Source organism: Zonotrichia albicollis, chromosome 2, assembly GCF_047830755.1.
Source record: "Zonotrichia albicollis isolate bZonAlb1 chromosome 2, bZonAlb1.hap1, whole genome shotgun sequence".
Classification (NCBI taxonomy): domain Eukaryota; kingdom Metazoa; phylum Chordata; class Aves; order Passeriformes; family Passerellidae; genus Zonotrichia; species Zonotrichia albicollis.
This window is the reverse complement of record NC_133820.1, coordinates 98,657,867-98,675,324: the sequence shown is the minus strand read 5'-3', so window position 1 is coordinate 98,675,324 and position 17,458 is coordinate 98,657,867. Positions and strand designations below refer to the sequence as shown.

The 17,458-nt window shown below is 37.7% G+C and overlaps 1 protein-coding gene across 1 annotated transcript in view; it reads left to right on the top strand.

The window, feature by feature from the left end:
- The window catches only part of MGAT4A (alpha-1,3-mannosyl-glycoprotein 4-beta-N-acetylglucosaminyltransferase A), a 78,285-nt gene that overhangs the window by 50,398 nt on the left and 10,429 nt on the right, over nt 1-17,458 (top strand). The window contains exons 10-12 of the mRNA XM_005486419.2: nt 4,308-4,438; nt 5,024-5,131; nt 5,508-5,701. Coding sequence (XP_005486476.1) covers nt 4,308-4,438; nt 5,024-5,131; nt 5,508-5,701 — 433 coding nt within the window. The remainder of the gene's footprint in view (nt 1-4,307; nt 4,439-5,023; nt 5,132-5,507; nt 5,702-17,458) is intronic.

The window sequence follows — 17,458 nt, the reverse complement described above, 5'->3', positions numbered from 1 at the left end:
TAAGGATGGCCTTTAAAAGGACTAAAAAATGAATAGAAGTCTTGTCAGGACACAATAAATCAGAGAGTGTTCCACTGGTTTGTTTTGGTTTTTATTCAGTCTTGATTGTCATTTCTATCAATATAGATAAATAAATTGGAGAAAGTCTACATTTTGTATCTCTAGGGTTTTATGGAGCAAACTTCTACCTTTGTCTCTTAGTTCTTTCAGATTTTGAAGTTTTCCTCACAATGATAGGTTGCATGTGCCCAGAATCCAAAAGCTCTGAAGTTTTGTCAGCAGAGTATCCTGGATTTATGACTGTTCCCATGCACTGTACCAAGTGCATTTACATGGTGCAGGAGGAGCCATTGCTTCAGTTCTCTCTCAGAGTTTGCAGTTTGAGGCAGTGTGTGTTCACTGCAGTGTTTTGCTTAGGTCCCTTTGGCTTGGTGATTTCTGGCTGCATATTGGGGATGGCCAGTGGACAATCCCTAGGTTGGATGTTGGTGGTGTCTCAGTGGTTCTGAGGCTCACAGCACTTTCCTCATGGGAGCTGCAGGATAGAAGGACCTCGGCAAATGTTGCTGCTTGTTCTTGGGCTGTGGCTGTGCCCTAGGGAAGCCAGGCTGCTGCTGCTGCTGCTGCTCTTGGTTAGGAGAATCTAGGCAAGGGCTTGGTTGATTTGAATTCAGAGGGGCTGAGTGTTGGATCTGTGCAGTAGGAGTTGTACTGGGCTGGTTTCCATTACAAGGACTAGGTGTGCCCAGTCAGGGATCCAGAGCTTTGAAGGCCTGTTTAACCAGAGACTTCACTGCAGAGCTCTGGTTTTGAGCTGCTGTAGAGAGACTGTTTTGATTGGAGAAAAGGAGACATGGATCCATGGCAGAAGTGCTGTGCAGGTGGTGTCCTGAGACAGAAATGACAGATGAGTGAGGTGATGTTATACAGAGGGACAAGGGGCTGGGGCCAAGCTGTGCCAAGCTGTGTGTGACAGCATTTCAGATAGTGATATGGGGATGCCTGTCCTTGGTTACTGAAGGAAGACAAGGGCTTGTCTTGGAATCAGGGTGTTTCCTGTTCATCTTTGCTCCAGTGTTCATTAGGAATTAACACGAGAAGACTTTGTGTTCACTGTTGAACACTTCCATGCTGTGAGTGTTACACTCACAGTCCTGTGAGTATAAGGCAGAGAGGCTGCTTGGTCTAAAGATGCCAGTGCAGGTACAGCTGGCTCACCTGGCTCACCTCTCTTATTCTGACTAGCTGCAGTTGGATGTGTCAGAGTGGCTTGGTTGGTTGGTTTGGTTTTTTTATGGTTGGGCTTTGTTTGCTTTGTTTTTCCCTGCTGTGCCCTGTGAAATAACCATGGCAATTAGATTACTCCCCAGTCTGGGGTGGTTGACTCATGGTGGACAGTAGAGTGCCAGCCTAGAGGAAACTGCCTCTGAGCCTAGACAAGTTTGCCATATGGGGGTAAATAATACACTGATATCCTGTTTCTATTTTATGCGAAATTAGTATAACTTAAATTAGGGATGAGAGTAAATTCCTACTCTTCAGTCTTATCAGTTTTCTTAATTGTAGCATCCTGTTCCTTCATGCCAAGTTCTCAGTGACATGGTCTGTGGGTGAGGACAAGACAGTAATCCTTACGTTCTTCAGAAGATGAGCTAGTCAAAGGAAAAAAAAGTCAGTGTGATTCTTCTGCTCTGTCCTTGGGTAGAAGAATAAAAGGATTCTAGAGCATCATGGCTGTTTATAGATCCTGGAAGAGGCATTGAGATTAGGGCAATATTTCTGTCTTCTGACTCTCATGTTGTGCATCTCTCTGACAACACGTGGAAAGGTGCACTTTGTATGGAAACAGATGTGACTGACAGACTGCCTCAGCAGCTGTCACCTAGAAATGATGGTTTCAGTCCCATAAAAATCCCAGAAACATTTCATTAGTTCTATTTTTTAGCTGCTGTTTTATCAGGGCTTACAATATTTTTCTCCTCTCTTGCCCTATGCCATTGGAAGCAGTAGGCAGAGATGAATCACCAGGAAAATTGGGGTCTGTTTAGTTGGAAGTGTGACAAGCTGAAAGCTGTTATTCTGCATGACTATTTTACACAACATTTAACTAATCATATGATTGTTTCCTACCCATTTTTAAATATTTACTTCCACAAATAATGTTAAACAATGTACTAATAAAAACAATAACATCTTTTTGATGTCTTTTAAGAATAAAGCTTTGCAATTGTCCCTAGTTTACTAAGTGTTGTCCCTTGTGTAGTGGAAGTTTCAAATTTTAGTTACAGAGTATTTTCATGTGGAGATACCTATTTGAGGACCTCATTACAGCAGCAACTTAAAAGTGATGACAATATTTTGCTTTGTAAAGGGCTGGGTGAAAAGTTTCTGTAAGGGACAATGTTGATATAGCAATGACAAATCAGTTAATGTTTTATCACATTTACTTTTCCACCCCAGTGTGTAAATTGTCTACTATAATGAGTATAGCATCATTCTAACAGGTGAAATAATTGGTGCTTTAGTCAGATGTTTCTTCCATATTTGTTGTCTGGCATGATGATGTAGTCTAGCTCAGACACCTCCAGACTGCTCTCAGAGTTTCCATTGAGTATTCTTGCATTGGTTTTGTTCTGATGCAATTTTGCACAAGTCATAAAGAAAAGAGATTGCATCAGACACATGCTTTCTGAAAGGGGAAAGGCTCTTCCAGTGATCTCCTCTTAATGTCTACTCCTGCTGGTTTTCCTAAGAGTAGAGAAAATATTAGAAACTCTCCCACTTGTGGAACTTGTTATTTAGAAAGTCTAAGGAGGCCTCTTCACAAGTGGAAAAAACCCTCAAAACATTTCCTGTGCCTGAGTGTGTCAGTGTGTTGTACAGGACTCTGAAATGTGGATAGACAGAGGACTTGCATTGGAAAAGAGCTTCTGCTGGACTCTGATCCATTGGTGCACCCATGTCCCAACAGCCCATCCCTGTTCAGCCCAGCACTGCCCACATCTCAGCAACATCTGCAGAACTGAATCACTTCAGCAGATGTCTTCCTGAGAGATTCATGGTTACATGAAGTTTTTCTTCCTTGCCTTCTCAGTTGAAACCTAGCAAAGACTTCAGACTTCATCTGCAGACCTGGTGATGTTTTCTGAATCTGCCTTGAAATCAGGAACTGCTTTGGGATTTTAGCTGGCATATGATCATAGTATCATTTTTGTTGGAAAAGACCTCAAAGATCATTGAGACAAACCACTAACTTAGCACTGCCAAATCTACCACTAAACCATGTCCCCAAGTGCCACATCTATACATCTTTTAAATACCTCCAGGGATGTTGCCTTAAGCATTCCCCTCAGCAGCCTGTTCCAATGCTTCAGTGCACTCCCTGATACAAGCACTTGTCCCTGCAAGCACAAGTCTGTCTTCAGCCTTGGACTGCCCCGCTGCCAGTTGTGTTGCTCCTGTAGCAGTGTTTTCATGCAAGGCACCTTTTCCAAGTGCTGCATTCAGACTGACACAGTAGCCCCATGCATTGGCCACCTTTCTCTTCAGACACCTCTACTGCCAGAGGAGTTTGTTCCACAACCATGTAGGTGATTGCTCATATTGATATTAGATCGACTTTCTTCATCAACTTCATCAACTGTAAGTTTCCTTCTTTTGCAAAGGCCCCTTTAAGCCTCCCAGTCTTCAGGATTCCCAAGAATCCTTTTGCACAGTGCCACCCAGAAGTCCTGCTGATGGCCTGTGCACTGCAGAAAAAAACTCTGGTTACTGGGGGATGTTTCTTTTTGATTTACATTGTCTCTGGTTATGTTCTGGTAGCTTCCTTCTTTCCTTTTGATTTCCTGCCTGGGAGGTTCTGAGTTAGTGGTAGGTGTTGCATCTCTGCTTTCTGTACCTGCAGTAGCTGAAGCTGTGTGACTGGGCAGATAACACTTGCACATACTCCTCACATCAGGTGCTTGAACTGACATGTGACATGGGCAACAATAGATGCCAATCCATAACTTTTCTTTCTCTTAATATTTCAAACTGACAATTTCTATTCTTAAGGAGACTGTATTGTGTTACTTTGAATATACAGTGAATATTTTGATAGCACCAAGATATATGACAAGTTATTGTTTGAATAGCTGTTTTATTTAGTTGAAAGGTATGGAACTTCTAATAACATTGAAATTTCAAGTTATTCAGTGCTAATATTTCTTGTCTTGACACAAATATTATATCTGCTATCTCATTTATTTCAAAAGAAAGTGTTATCTCTAATATAAAGTAACTCCAGCTATTCTTAATGTCACCCACAGGTAAAATGTTCCAGTCTCCAGATATCACTCTTATTGTAGAGTTCATATTTATGTTTTATAAAGAGAAACCTATTGATTGGCTCCTGGACCATATCCTCTGGGTGAAAGTGTGTAACCCTGAGAAAGATGCTGTAAGTTTTTTTTCTATTATAAAGCTTCTAAAATGTTTCTCTGATGATGAATGAGTTAATTTTTGTGAGCTGGAAGCCAGCATAGTATACATTATAGTTACTGCATGCTCTGGAAGAGTCTTTCTTCCTGCCAAGATTATTATCTCAAAAAGAACTTTAGAGGGACAGTTCTCAGGAGCATCATAGCTGTTATTGCTTCAGATTTTGGAGACGGGTGCAGCAGGATAAAAAGCAAAAGTCTAGTAAGATTCTATGTGTAATAAAATAAACTTATACTATAACCACTGGAGAAGCTCTGCAGAATGTCACTGCTTGGATAGAAGTCTTGGAGAAAGTTACAAATGGGGAATGAACTTCATATTTTGGCCCTCCATTTCTCAAGAGACTCCCTTGCTGAATAAACAGGTTCTTTGCAAGGACCTTGAGCAGTATTACATTTGCACAGCAGTCTTGATAGATTTCGGGAATGAAAACAAGAAAAACTGCATAAATAGGCCTAGGTTCTTACCTTGTGTTGGTTTTTACTAATGTGTTGTTTTGTTTTGTTTTTTATCCCACCCTTACCTTTTCCCCCCACCTTTTCAGAAACATTGTGATCGGCAGAAATCTAACCTACGGATACGCTTCAGGCCTTCTCTTTTCCAGCATGTTGGCCTCCACTCTTCTCTAGCAGGGAAGATCCAGAAACTCACAGTTAGTAGAAAACATTTCCCTTCCTTTACAGAGCAGGCTGATTAAAAACATTGTGGAGAAAAAGAGTCTTTTCTTGTTGCCTTGCATTTTTGAGCATGATGTGTACTGCTCCAACTGGAATTAAATCTGATACAGACTGGTTGCTACTATAATGTAGAAGTGCCAGTCCAGCATATTTATGTGGATTTTTAAAAATTTTTTTACTTTAATGGAATGTTCATATTATTGAGCAGTACAAGATCTGATGCACCCAAAATGAGTAATGCATTCATTTTCCATTTTATGCCAATGTTTGTTTTAAGTGTAACCACTTGGGAAAGGAACATAATAAACAAGGTTGTCTGACCAGCGTGATGTTTGTCTGTCTTTCAATTAGGATAAAGACTTCCTGAAACCATTACTGCACAAAATCCACGTGAATCCACCTGCAGAGGTTTCGACATCTTTAAAAGTCTACCAGGGGCACACGCTAGAAAAAACCTACGTAGGGGAAGATTTTTTCTGGGCTGTCACACCAGTTGCTGGAGATTATATACTCTTTAAATTTGACAAGCCAGTCAATGTAGAAAGGTTAGTAATTACTTGCTGCTGGTCTCATATCTGAAGTTGCTTGTGCCAAGAATGCTTTAAGGTAGAATTTGAGGCTGTCATTGTAACCTAAAGTGAAATGGTGTGGGACATTTGGAGTTCAGCTGAAAGAGTGATCATTACTGTCTTCCCTCTAATTCTCTTACTATGATAAATTTTGTCTTGCTTTTAAATTTTCCTTTTCATTTAATCTAGAGCCTTTATGAAAAATGCAATGCAAAGCCAGTGCTTCTCTGATGCAGAGAATTTAAAAGAAGTCAATTTGGTCCTATTTGTAGTTGGTTAGTCTGTTTCTAATTACAGAGCAATTGTACAGCATGGTTGTTGTACAGTGTGTTTTGCCCTGTGGCCTTGGTCCCTTGGTTATCCAGATCAGACATCTTGCTGGAGCATAAAAGGATGTCCCCAGAGCTGAAAGCTGGGGACTCGGAAGGGCAGTATTTTTTAAGATGTAGCTTTAGAGCTTGAAACAAATCACTGTGCTAAGATTCCAGGTTGACCTGTTTAAAAAATATTAGAATGCAACAAAAAAGAAAGGGGGGTGTTTGCTTTCAGAATACAAATATCTGAGATTTGATGGGTGACTAAAGATGACTCCTTTTCAACTAATGGTCAGATGAATTAAGGGTAATCAAGGGTAATTAGCACTGTAGAGATTAGTCATCCTTTAGTTTTCTTGAGACTCATTTGCTGCTTTGCTGGCTACTGTCTCCCCAACATAGTAATTCAAGATTTATAAAATACTTGGTTTATTTAATGTCCAGTTAAATATTGCTATGTTAGTGGATTCCTTTTCTTCTTACTTCACACACCTTATGTGGGTTTTTTTTAGACCAATTCCTATAGCCTGGTAGAACAAAGTTTTTTTAAATCAATTTGACTGAATGTTTTTCTTGTGAAGGAGACATTTTTGCTGTCCTGAATCCAATTAGTCAACTTGTGTACCTTAGTACATAATCAAAGGCTGTCTCACCTTGGCTTAGCACAACAGGGAAGATTGTTCCCTTGTGACGATGTTGTTCCCTTGTGACTATGTTGTTCCAAACTAGTCTGACCTGTGAAACCCAAGGTGGTTGTTTGAGATGTCAGATTACTGTCTCAGTTGATTGCTAGGCTTTGAAAGGCTCCCCTGGTTGGCTGTCCAAGGTGCATGTGTGGAGGAGCATAACTGCCACACCTCCTTGGGTTAAAGGCAAAACATTTTTTCTGTGCCAACAGCTGAAAAAATGCATTTTTTAATACATGCTGTCTTAATGCTGAAGGGAGCTAGGGGAATGAGAAAGTACTAATTATCTGTGTAAAAGGTGGGAAAATAATGGTCATTGTTGTGCCCTGGAAAATTGTAGCCAGGCCTAAGGTAGTTATGTCCACCTGCTGTGTTAAAGAATAGTCTTGGCTGTAGAGGATTATATGTTTTATTTTTGGGGGGGAAGAAGTGGGGTTTTTCAGGGTCTTGTTTTGTTTTGTTTGGAGTTTTGTTTGTGGGAGTTTGTTTTGGGGGTTTTTTTTGGGTGGGATGGTGATTTTTGGAGGGTTTTTTGTTTCATTTCCGTTGTCGTTTTTCTGGGGGTTTTGTGGTTGTGTGTTTTTTGTGGAGGTTTATTGGGTTGTAGGATTTGTTTATTTGGGGATTTTTGTGTTGGTTTGGTTTGGTTTTTGTTTGGTTGTATGATTTGGGGATTGTTGTTTTTGGTTTTTCCTTGTTTGGTTTGTCCTATTATTTTTATTTATTGAAGAAATGTATTTTGGTTTTAGAAGAAAGGAAACATCTTGCATTCTGTTGCTTCCTCAAAGGAAGTTCACAAGTTTGAAATATGCTACCTATTCAGCTATCATTGTAAGCCATTTCAAAGTTTACTATAACTTTTAGCTTCTATTGCCACAGTGTCCTCAAAAATACAGTATTTTACCTTTCTGAACTCAGTGACTAATTAGACTTACAGGTGTTGTAATTTCAAATTTTTGGGGACTTGTTTGTCTGTGTAACTTGAGCAGCAGCTGCAGAGTGCAGGTCTAGTAGAGCAGTGGAGTTTCCTGATATTTCAAGGATGCTTACTGAGGCAGTCAAAAATAAAACTGTGACTGGCAGATTGAAACACAGAAAAGGGAAAATGGACCAAGCATTAGGAAGACTTACCTGGTGGGGAAATTCTTCTGATGGTGGGAATTAAGAGTAGAAAATACACTTTTGATAACAATCTTCTGTCTGTGAAAAGACGCAACAGGCTTTTTCTTTTTTCTATTTTCCTTTTAAGTATTAGAAGAGCTCTATGAATTTAAAGAAAATTTGTCTGCCAAGTCAGTTTGAGGTAACTGCTTAGTAACTGCCGTAATAAATTTGTGATGAAGAAGTTTTTTAATGGAAATACTGACCACAGCTCAGACTGAATAAATAGCACATCTATTGCACTTTGACAGAGCACTGACTTGTTCCTGTAGTTTATTTTTCCACACCAAATGTTTTGCTGAACTGAATTTGAGTTTTCTGCAGTTCAGTAATTAGCTTTCATTAAGTCTTTAAATATTTAAATTTTGAGATCTGAGAATATAGTCAGGGATAACACTGTCAAGGATCTCTTAACTTAAAGTGAGAACTGAGCTCACTTCACTGAGCAGAAAGTAGCATTTGTTCCTATTTTATGCAAGACCTGGCTGGCAGATTCCTGCTGAATATTAAGCAGTCAAATAGATGGTGCTTGTTCTAAACCACACCTGGAGATCAGGGAAATGTAAATGGAAACATTCTAATGCTTGCTTTAGTGACAGCTCTTGTACTGAAGCTTTCTAGGTTCTTTCAAAGCAAGAGTTCTCCAGCCAAAACACCAAAGTTCCTTAATAGTAATCTACGGTCTCATCCTTTGCAATATGAAAATATATATATTTCTTTCAGTAGAAAATCCTTGAGAAGGAAGGTAGATTGAAGGAGGTTCCTCTTAAAAAGAAATTGTATAACAGTGTTGAAGACAAGTTTGGTTTTGTTTGGTTGGTTTTGTGTTGTTTAAATGAAGGGATGGACTGTTCTCTAAATGCTCAAAACAGCCTACATTGTAAAGATAAATAATATTGAATGTCTGTTCCCTCAGGTTTTTTGCATAATTATTGTACTCCACTTTGCTGTTTTGGCATATGCATTGCTGTTCCAAGCACAGATTTATTTATTAAATCTGACAATTGTATTTAAGAGTTTCTTTATGAACCAGTCAAAACACATCTGAGAAAGACATTCCATTGCCGCACTTAGGTGATGCTGGTGTCCATCATCAACACAACCTTTTCTTTTTAGACTAAGTTTCAGAGTCCTCCTTATAGGTGTGATTGACACAAGTCAGATGTTGTTTTCAAAGAACATATGCAGTAATTACTTTGAGAAAACCCTTGAAAGTGCATAACACATGGCTGTTCTGCAGTAGGAATTAAGAATGGATATTTTTAGAAAGGGCTTCAGGTTTGCTTCAGTATAAATGCATTTTAAATGCTGACTTTTATTTTAAAAGAAAAAAGCTTTTTCTTCTTTTAAAAGAAAAAAGCTGCAGGAAAAGACAAGTATGTATTTTATACTGTGAGAAAAAAAGAAACACCGAAAACCAAAACTCACCCCAACCTCACTAGTATACATATATACATTTCCTTTATTTTTAAAATATGAGGCTCATATTTTAAAGGTTGAGAGGTTTCTTGTATGTAACTGCTTCACAGAATCATCAAGGTTAGAAGAGACCTTCAAGGTAATCTAGTCCACCAATCAGCCCAGCACCCCTATCCCTAAATGCCACATACAGTTGCTTCTTGGAAACTTCCTGAGATGGTGACTCCATCATCTCCCTGGACAGTATTTCAATGCCTGACTGCTCTTTCAGTGCAGAAAATATTTCTAATATCTAATCTGCACCTCCCCTGATGCAGCCTAAGGCCATTTCCTCTGAGGCATGGCATGGTAGAAGAGACTGACCCTCACCTGGCTCCAGCCACAGGACTTGTGCTCCAGACTCTTCTGCAATACTGCCTCATAGTGTTACTTGGAATGTTTTCAAAGGATTAGCTGGTTACTTTTTTTTAGGGGAGGGGTAATGTGGTTTTGTTTGTAGTATTGGGTTTTTCCCTTCCTTTTCCTCCCAGCACTGCTTTGAACTCTATAGTTGCCCTGTAGCTGGTTGGCCTCTCCTTTTACCAAGTTATTGAGTAGTCATCCTCATTTGACATTGGCTATTAATAAAGTGACTTTATGAGGGACAACTTGCTGACTGGTATTTCAGTTTTAAAGTAGACTCTTAATACCTTGACAAAACACCTTGTAGATTATATTTGACTCTGATATTGGCATAAATACTGGATATGCAGTATTTGAGACTGTTCATCTCATTTTCTGTGTTCTGGGCACAGGGATCACAGGGGACACATGATGTTAACCTCACTTATATTTCCTCTGGCATCTTCTCACAACACAGAATTAATTTTCATGCAAGAAAATCTATATTTGACTATTTAAGCTAGAAAATCAATGTACTGAGTGTGAATAGTATCTTGTTGGACTCCTAAAGTTATACATTATTTAAATCTCTAAAGTTATACATTATTTTGTCTGCTTTGAAATTATTGTGACAGTGCTGAAAAATACCTACATAAAATGACAGATGGGTGCGTGATATTTTGTAAAGAAAAGTAAAGGCAGCTTTTAAAACAAGTTCTCTAGCAGTGAAAAATAAAATGATTTTTTTAAGTACAAAAAAGTTACAAAAAAAGTATCATAGCAGTCAGTCTTGCATGTATCCAAAATATAATTAACTATGCATCCTACAGGGATGCAAGTCCTCCTGTGGCTAGAGACATACAAGATCAAATGCATTACATCAGAGAAAAACCTTCCTAACAGCTTTCCAAAACTGGAAATAGAACTTCTTCATCATTTGCTTTTGCAGTACCAACCACTCAAAACCTAGAGACCTGCAAAATTGTTTTGGTTTTAGATGAGTACAGCAGTGACTTACCTGATGTAGAAGCTGTTCTTTGTTCATAATCACTGTTCAGTGTAGAACCTCCCCTTCAGCCCAATGCATTAAACCTTTTATGGGCAGTTTTAGCTCAAGAACCATGTAAGTGCATAAACACAGAGTGTATAGTTTAGAAGTAATTCTCTAATTCTGATTGTAAAGATGTTTGCTATTAAACTGCAACACCATTTTATAAGCTTGTAATGGTCATGTCAGCTGATAGGAAATATTTGAAAATCTCTGAGTGTATTATTTTAAATGTTTTGATGTTTGTCAGTACATTTCAGGTGGGATAATACTTTTAGTGTACATAAAAGAGAATTTGAGAACTTTGGTTTTTCTGTTTGCATAAGCTTCTGTACTAATGAGTAGAACATCCTCAAATGGATGCACTGACAGCAGGGATTTGGCAGGCAGGCTCCCAGGCACTGATGCTGTTTGCTCTGGGCATGGAATTCTGCCCATAACAATGAGGCCAGGACTTCATATGAAAAGGGAAAAAACCCTCAAAGTATGGATCAGAGACAGAAGAAAAGAGCTGCCTAAGCCAAGGACATGCTGCTTCTTCCTTAATGGTACTAATATCCAAGATTTGTGTACTTGGCAGTGTTCCTGGATTTATAGTTCTTACTCAGAAATCTTGGAGGCTTGCTGCTGTTGCCAAAATGTTAGATGTCTAATGCCACTTGAGATACTCTAAAATACTTCACGTGATTTCCAGAAGGGCCGGAGTCTCTGAATGTCATAATTGCATCTTTGCAGCCTTTGATGAGGTCACATACCCAAGTGCAATCTCAAGTGGTGGCAAATGCCTGTGTATAGGAAAACTGAAGGGAGTTATCTGTGCTTCTCCAGCCAAGCTGGAGGGGTAAAAAATGTTTATGTGCATACACCCACATATACACACACATACTAAACTCAAAACCCCAACAAAGCCTTTCTACATCTCACTGGATTAGAAATTCAGCAGAAATAACCTTGTAAAAGAACAATTAATCACCCCCAGCAAAAAATGCAAACAAAAAAACCCTATCCAAAAAATAGAAAAAACCACTAATGACGTCCAAAATGAAAAATTTAAGAATAATTTAATGCCAGACATTTTTATTACAGTTGATAACAGCCCACTCCAGAGAGACAGTGCAACTTCAGAAAGTGGATGTCACAGTCTTGTCTGGGAAACAGTAGAAGAGTAGACCAGAGAATGAGATTTTCTTACACAGCTAAATACCTTCTACACATGCTGCACAAGTGAGGAGGGTTAGGAAATGGCACAGGTTTCATTGACTCAGATTGAGTTTTGAAGTGGTGTGAGAAAAAATATTTCTTAGGCATGTGATGGATAAAACAGACTCAGACCACTCCCCAGAATCCTTCCATCACCTCTTCACTCAAGCTGCTTTGTGGTCCGTTGACAAACATGAGAAAGCTCAGCCCTTTTGGTGCATTGGTCAACACTTCTGTAAAAATGGGGGATTCAACCCTCACAGTTCTCAACCATGCAGCCCAATTTATATAAAGACATTTAGATGGCTTCATTTTGTCAGAGGAAGTGGAAATCTTACCAGGCATTTTGCACAGAAGGTAATAGGGTGGAGGTATTTTCTGTTTTGTGTTGTTTGGGGAGGCCAGGACATTTCTTCTTTGTTTGTTTTTGGGGAGTTTTTCCAAATTTGGAATTATAACAGCTATATATGTATGTGTATATATATATATACAAAATATATATTATATATATATGTATATATTTTTTTTTTTTAAGAAAGCTTCCACTGCATTGCTTACCTATTGTAAGTACTTTGCAGATGCATATATATAGACTGGAGGAACTGCACTTTTTTTTGGAAGTATAAGCAATTTTTTTCAAATGACTTAGTAAGAGGCATGAAGAATAGGAGAATAAATTGAGCTTGAGAGAAGGAAAAGAAATGATTCATCTTCTGTTTGTGTTTTGCATGAGGAAATAGTGCATGGTTAATACTGGTTTCCAGTGACAGTAGAATAACACTTCCTAATTAGGATTCTGAGAAAGTGACACAAAGGAGGTAGATTAGTTTTCTTTTACCACATTTGCATCCAGTGATCAAAAATGCTGGATAGAACTGGTGAATAATGACTCTTGCAGTGGATGATGGCATCTGTAGAAAGCCAAAAAATTGCTGACTGAATATTGCTTTTACAGAAATTCATGTTGTGCAGAATTAAAAACTCTAAGGCTGCATGTTGCTATGGGTAATTTGTTCAAACATGGAAGGAAACATTTCCCCTTTGCCTTCCTACCTATTTTCCTTTTCTGAAAATGGGATATAAAATACATCAGATTGCTAAAAAAATCATAAGGAGGATATGTGAAGGAAAGTATTTGATTGCTGATGTTTACAGAGCACAAAGGCCTGCATTCTTATGTTCTTAGAATCAGGTTTAGTGTCAGGTCAAGCAACTCATTTCCTTCAAAACAAAACCCAAACATATAGACAGTGGATGTGAATTGTGCTGTTTAAAGTATTTTTGTATACTGTTTCCTTTTATAAAACTGCCATAATTTACTAATAAAATTGTTGTGTATTCAATTCTATTTTAATTAGAACATGTAATTAGAACACTTTCTATAGATGAAAAAATAATGGGCACTTTATTTAAATAAAATGAAGATTTTTTTTAACACATAAAAGAAGTCAAATTGGGTAATACAGAGAATAATAGTTTTTTGGGCATGAATATGCTTGGATATGCTTGAAAGAAGAGAGATTCATCCCTTTATAAGCAAGATGGGGCTGGGTAGAGGTGTGCATGGTTGTTTTGGGCTTTTTTTTGAAAGCACAGGTGATGAAAAAATTCAGCTATTAAAAGAATATTAAAGTCAGCAGTTCAAATTAGTAATATTGATGAATCCATCTTATGGGGGATGTTACAAAAGGTGAGAATCTTTCTGAGGTGCTCACTATTGGAGGAATTCTGAACCTGAGTGTGGGCTTTTAAAGTACCCTAAATAGTTAACTGCATTGGCAGACTAATGGTATCTTTTGTCAGTGTACAAATGATAATCACACTTCTACCTTCCCCTCCCTTTGTGTGTTAGGGTGTGTATGAATATTTGTTTCAGCTTATTGGCTGGGGGGGTTTCCCCTCTCTTTGGCTTGATTTTAGATGCGTAGTGAGTTCATAGATTTCATTATTTCTGGTAGAGAGGAGGTTTTTCTCTGTGTTTCAATACCTAGAGTAGCTGGTTATTATCTTTGACCTGTGACTCTTTAAAAAGACACTGCCAGCAGAAAAGGTTCTCTTAGACTCAGATACATTAGTATACTTAGCAATCGTAAATTTGAGTTCGTTTTCTCTGATGACATTGATCCAAAATGTTCAATTGTGTTCATGTTTGAATTTCGTAATTAAGAAAGTAGTGAAGTAATATTCCATAAGGTAATAGTAGGGTTTGTTTTTTTTAAACTTGAGGTGAATTTGTGTTTGGTTGGGATTACTGTATTTACAGATCCGTTGCTTTCAGAATTTTTATTTGAAGGAATGCTTCACAAGGTGTTAGGTTTAACAGGTTTAACTTGTCTACCTTCAGCAGATAGACAAGGAAATCTTAGTGATTCTACCCTAAGAAAAATGTTAAGTATACAGGGAAAAAAGCACATGTTTTTACTGTTTGCATGGCCTGTCATGTGTAAATCCCAGGACAGGTGTCAAAATAATTTAGCAATTGAAAGCAAAGCTGTTTCCAGGTTCTTCACTATCTGTATTGAGAAATACCTATCATAGTCTGAAAACCATAGTCATAGAATCATTTAGGTTGGAAAAGACATTTAAGGTCATTCAGTCCAGTTAAAAACCAGTGTTTCTCTTGAAAGAAAAAAGGATTGGGCCAGACATCTTACTACTGGTGTAGGAATTAAATAAAAGGAAACAACCTCATAATCCTCTGGGTATCAGCTGGATTACTCTACATTAGTGATTTAATGAGGACCCTACATGTCCTGCAAATGTCTCTGTGGTTTTTAGAAATGTCTGTTTTACTTAAGAAATATCAGATGAATAAATTAGTTCATTAGTTAGGAGACATAAGAGTCTTCTCTCCACCTGGGAGGGAGAAACCCATAATACTCTCTTGTCCAATTAAATATCTAGTAACATAACAGCAAGTTTGTAAAAAAGGTCTTGGCATATAAAGAGTGCAAACCCAAACGGTTTGGGGAGGAAAAGATAGGTTACTTAAAAGCCATTTCAAGGGTTTTTGAAAGGGAGGTTTAACTGACCTTTATTTTGAAATTAGTTTTACTCTCTCAACCCATTTCCAAAGAATCTCCATTGGAAAATCTACCCTATCAGAAAAGCAAGTTTTACAAAAGAATAGCTAATGACACTTATTTTAGGAGCTGTAGAACATCTGTTTGTTCATAAATTAAATTTTATTTCAAGTAAAATTTTCCAATTGGTAAATTTTAGTTCTAAACAAAATATTATAGATATGGATTAACTGTGTATGTGTGTTTAGGCTTCTGTTTTCAATCTGTGTAACTTTTAATGTCTAAGTAGGTGTTATCTGTCAAGTGTTGAAGCAAGGCTCAGATATAAAAATATCCCTTCCTTTCTAAACATAATTTAAAATGTGACATGAGCATGTGTTACATTTGTGTGTGCATATGGATTAACAGATAGTTATAGAAAATATACTAAAATAGCAGGTTTGATTACATGGAAATCAGGTTTGATTAATTACTGCTGTAAATTGTTCTGGCTCCGTGCCAGGAGTGCATTGCTCTAATGGAGTGACAACTGCTGAGGAGGGGAAGCTGCAGCTCAGTCTCAAAGCTGATGGCACAGTAGGAGAAATGGTTGGCTATGGCTGTGTGCTTGCCGGGTTGTTTGTAAAAACAAGCAAACAAACCCAAATAAATAAATGACAACCCCTCACAAACAAACAAAGCCCTCAATGCTATTGCTTCCCCCCAAAAAACCATCCAAACCTCCAAAGCCAGTCACTGTTCATTGAGAGCACAGGGATCCCAGATCACAGGGAGTCTCTTTGGGGATTTTTAGGTGTGTCCTCTCAGAACTAAGTGCTAAGGAAAAGCAGCATGTCTGTGGTTTGGGTGGAGCCTTTGATGGCAATACCTTAGATGTCAAGTTCCATTTTAAATTAAGTCTCCTCTGAATTGTCAGTGTTTTCCAGAGAAAACAGGGCCAGTACTGCTTAGGATATCTCACTGACTAAAGTATGACTAGTTAGATCTATTAGGTCAAAAGACTTCTACTTTTGACCTAATAGATCTAACTAGGCCAAAAGAATGTACTTTTGGTTTTCTGGTCAGCTTTCCAGAGAGTTTTAGTTTGCTTTTATTGAGATGTCCAATGAAGGCATCTTCCTAGAAAATAATTACTGTTACCTATTGGGGTTTTTTGGATGTAATCAATGTCTAGAAAAAGTCACAAGATTTGTTTTGGAAGAACTGTGGGTTTTAGATAGCTTGTATACTTTGGAATTGACTAACCTAACATTAAAGTACAGTGTGGAAATTACTTTTCTTGAGACACAGTAGTGAGGCTTATTTAGTTCAGTTCTGTTTTCCAGTCCAACTGTGCAGTTCTGCTGAAACCAATGGAATAGAAATCAGTGTAAATTTCTTGTATCACAAGTTCTATTGATGTTTTACTCCTTTTCTGAGCCTTGATAAAAGAAATGTTTTACATGTATGTGCATATTCTTAAAATACTTCTTTTGGGGTCACAGACATTTCTGCGCTGGGGTCAGAGCACTGGTTTTTTTTCTACTTGTCTTGTTGCTATGAAGTATGGATTAAAGGCAGGTATTCAGCCTGGCTTCAGATATATTGGATAAAGACAAGCTGGAATTTACATTTCTAACTGCATCTTAATAAATTGCAAATTGAGATAATGTTTTTAATTTTAATCAAGTGATAATTTCTGAACTAATTTTGTCTCTGGCTGGTGACATATTTAATGGTGAAGAGAAATTAACAGTAAGTACCATCTAAGTTCCAATTGAAGAAAGATTTGAAATGTGTTGATAGATTTTTACATATTCATTTAAACCTAATAAAAGTAAAATATTCTTCCTAAAAGTGGCATCTGAGTAGGTGTAGGATCTAATTAGTTTATGACAGTAATCTGAATTAACTCCAGTCCACTAGAAAAAATGGCAAGTAGTGAACAATTTTCAAGCATTGATTCCACCTAGTGGTAAAAAAATATTATTACTTTACTGGTTTACATAATACATATTCAGAATAAAATGAAGTTCCTGTCACATATAAAGAGGAATTAACTGTCTCTTTTGTAACATAATCTACACATGTGCAGTACTGCAAAAGCTATTCAGAGTAGGCAGCTAGAATTTGAACACTTCACTGATTGATACTGATAGAGGTGGCTTAGATAATGCTTCAAACATATTTACTCTGTCCAATTAAAAAAATTTAATTGCACAACTGAGTGATGGGGACTTGTACAGGTTTAAAAAGGTATAGTTTTTTTAATATGTGTATACATGTCAAAACCAGGCTTTTTTGGTTTTTTTTTTGTTTGTTTGTTTTGGGGTTTTTTTGTTTGTTTTTTGTTTTTATTTTTTTAGGGATTTTTTTTCTTAAATAAATCTGGCTTTGGAATAGAAGTTTGAATTCAGGTAACATAAAGGGTGTGGATGTGGTTTGGGAATTCCTGGCACAATAATCAATGACATTTTGCAGTGAACCATGGTGGAGAAATGGACTTGGGGAACACTCACCTG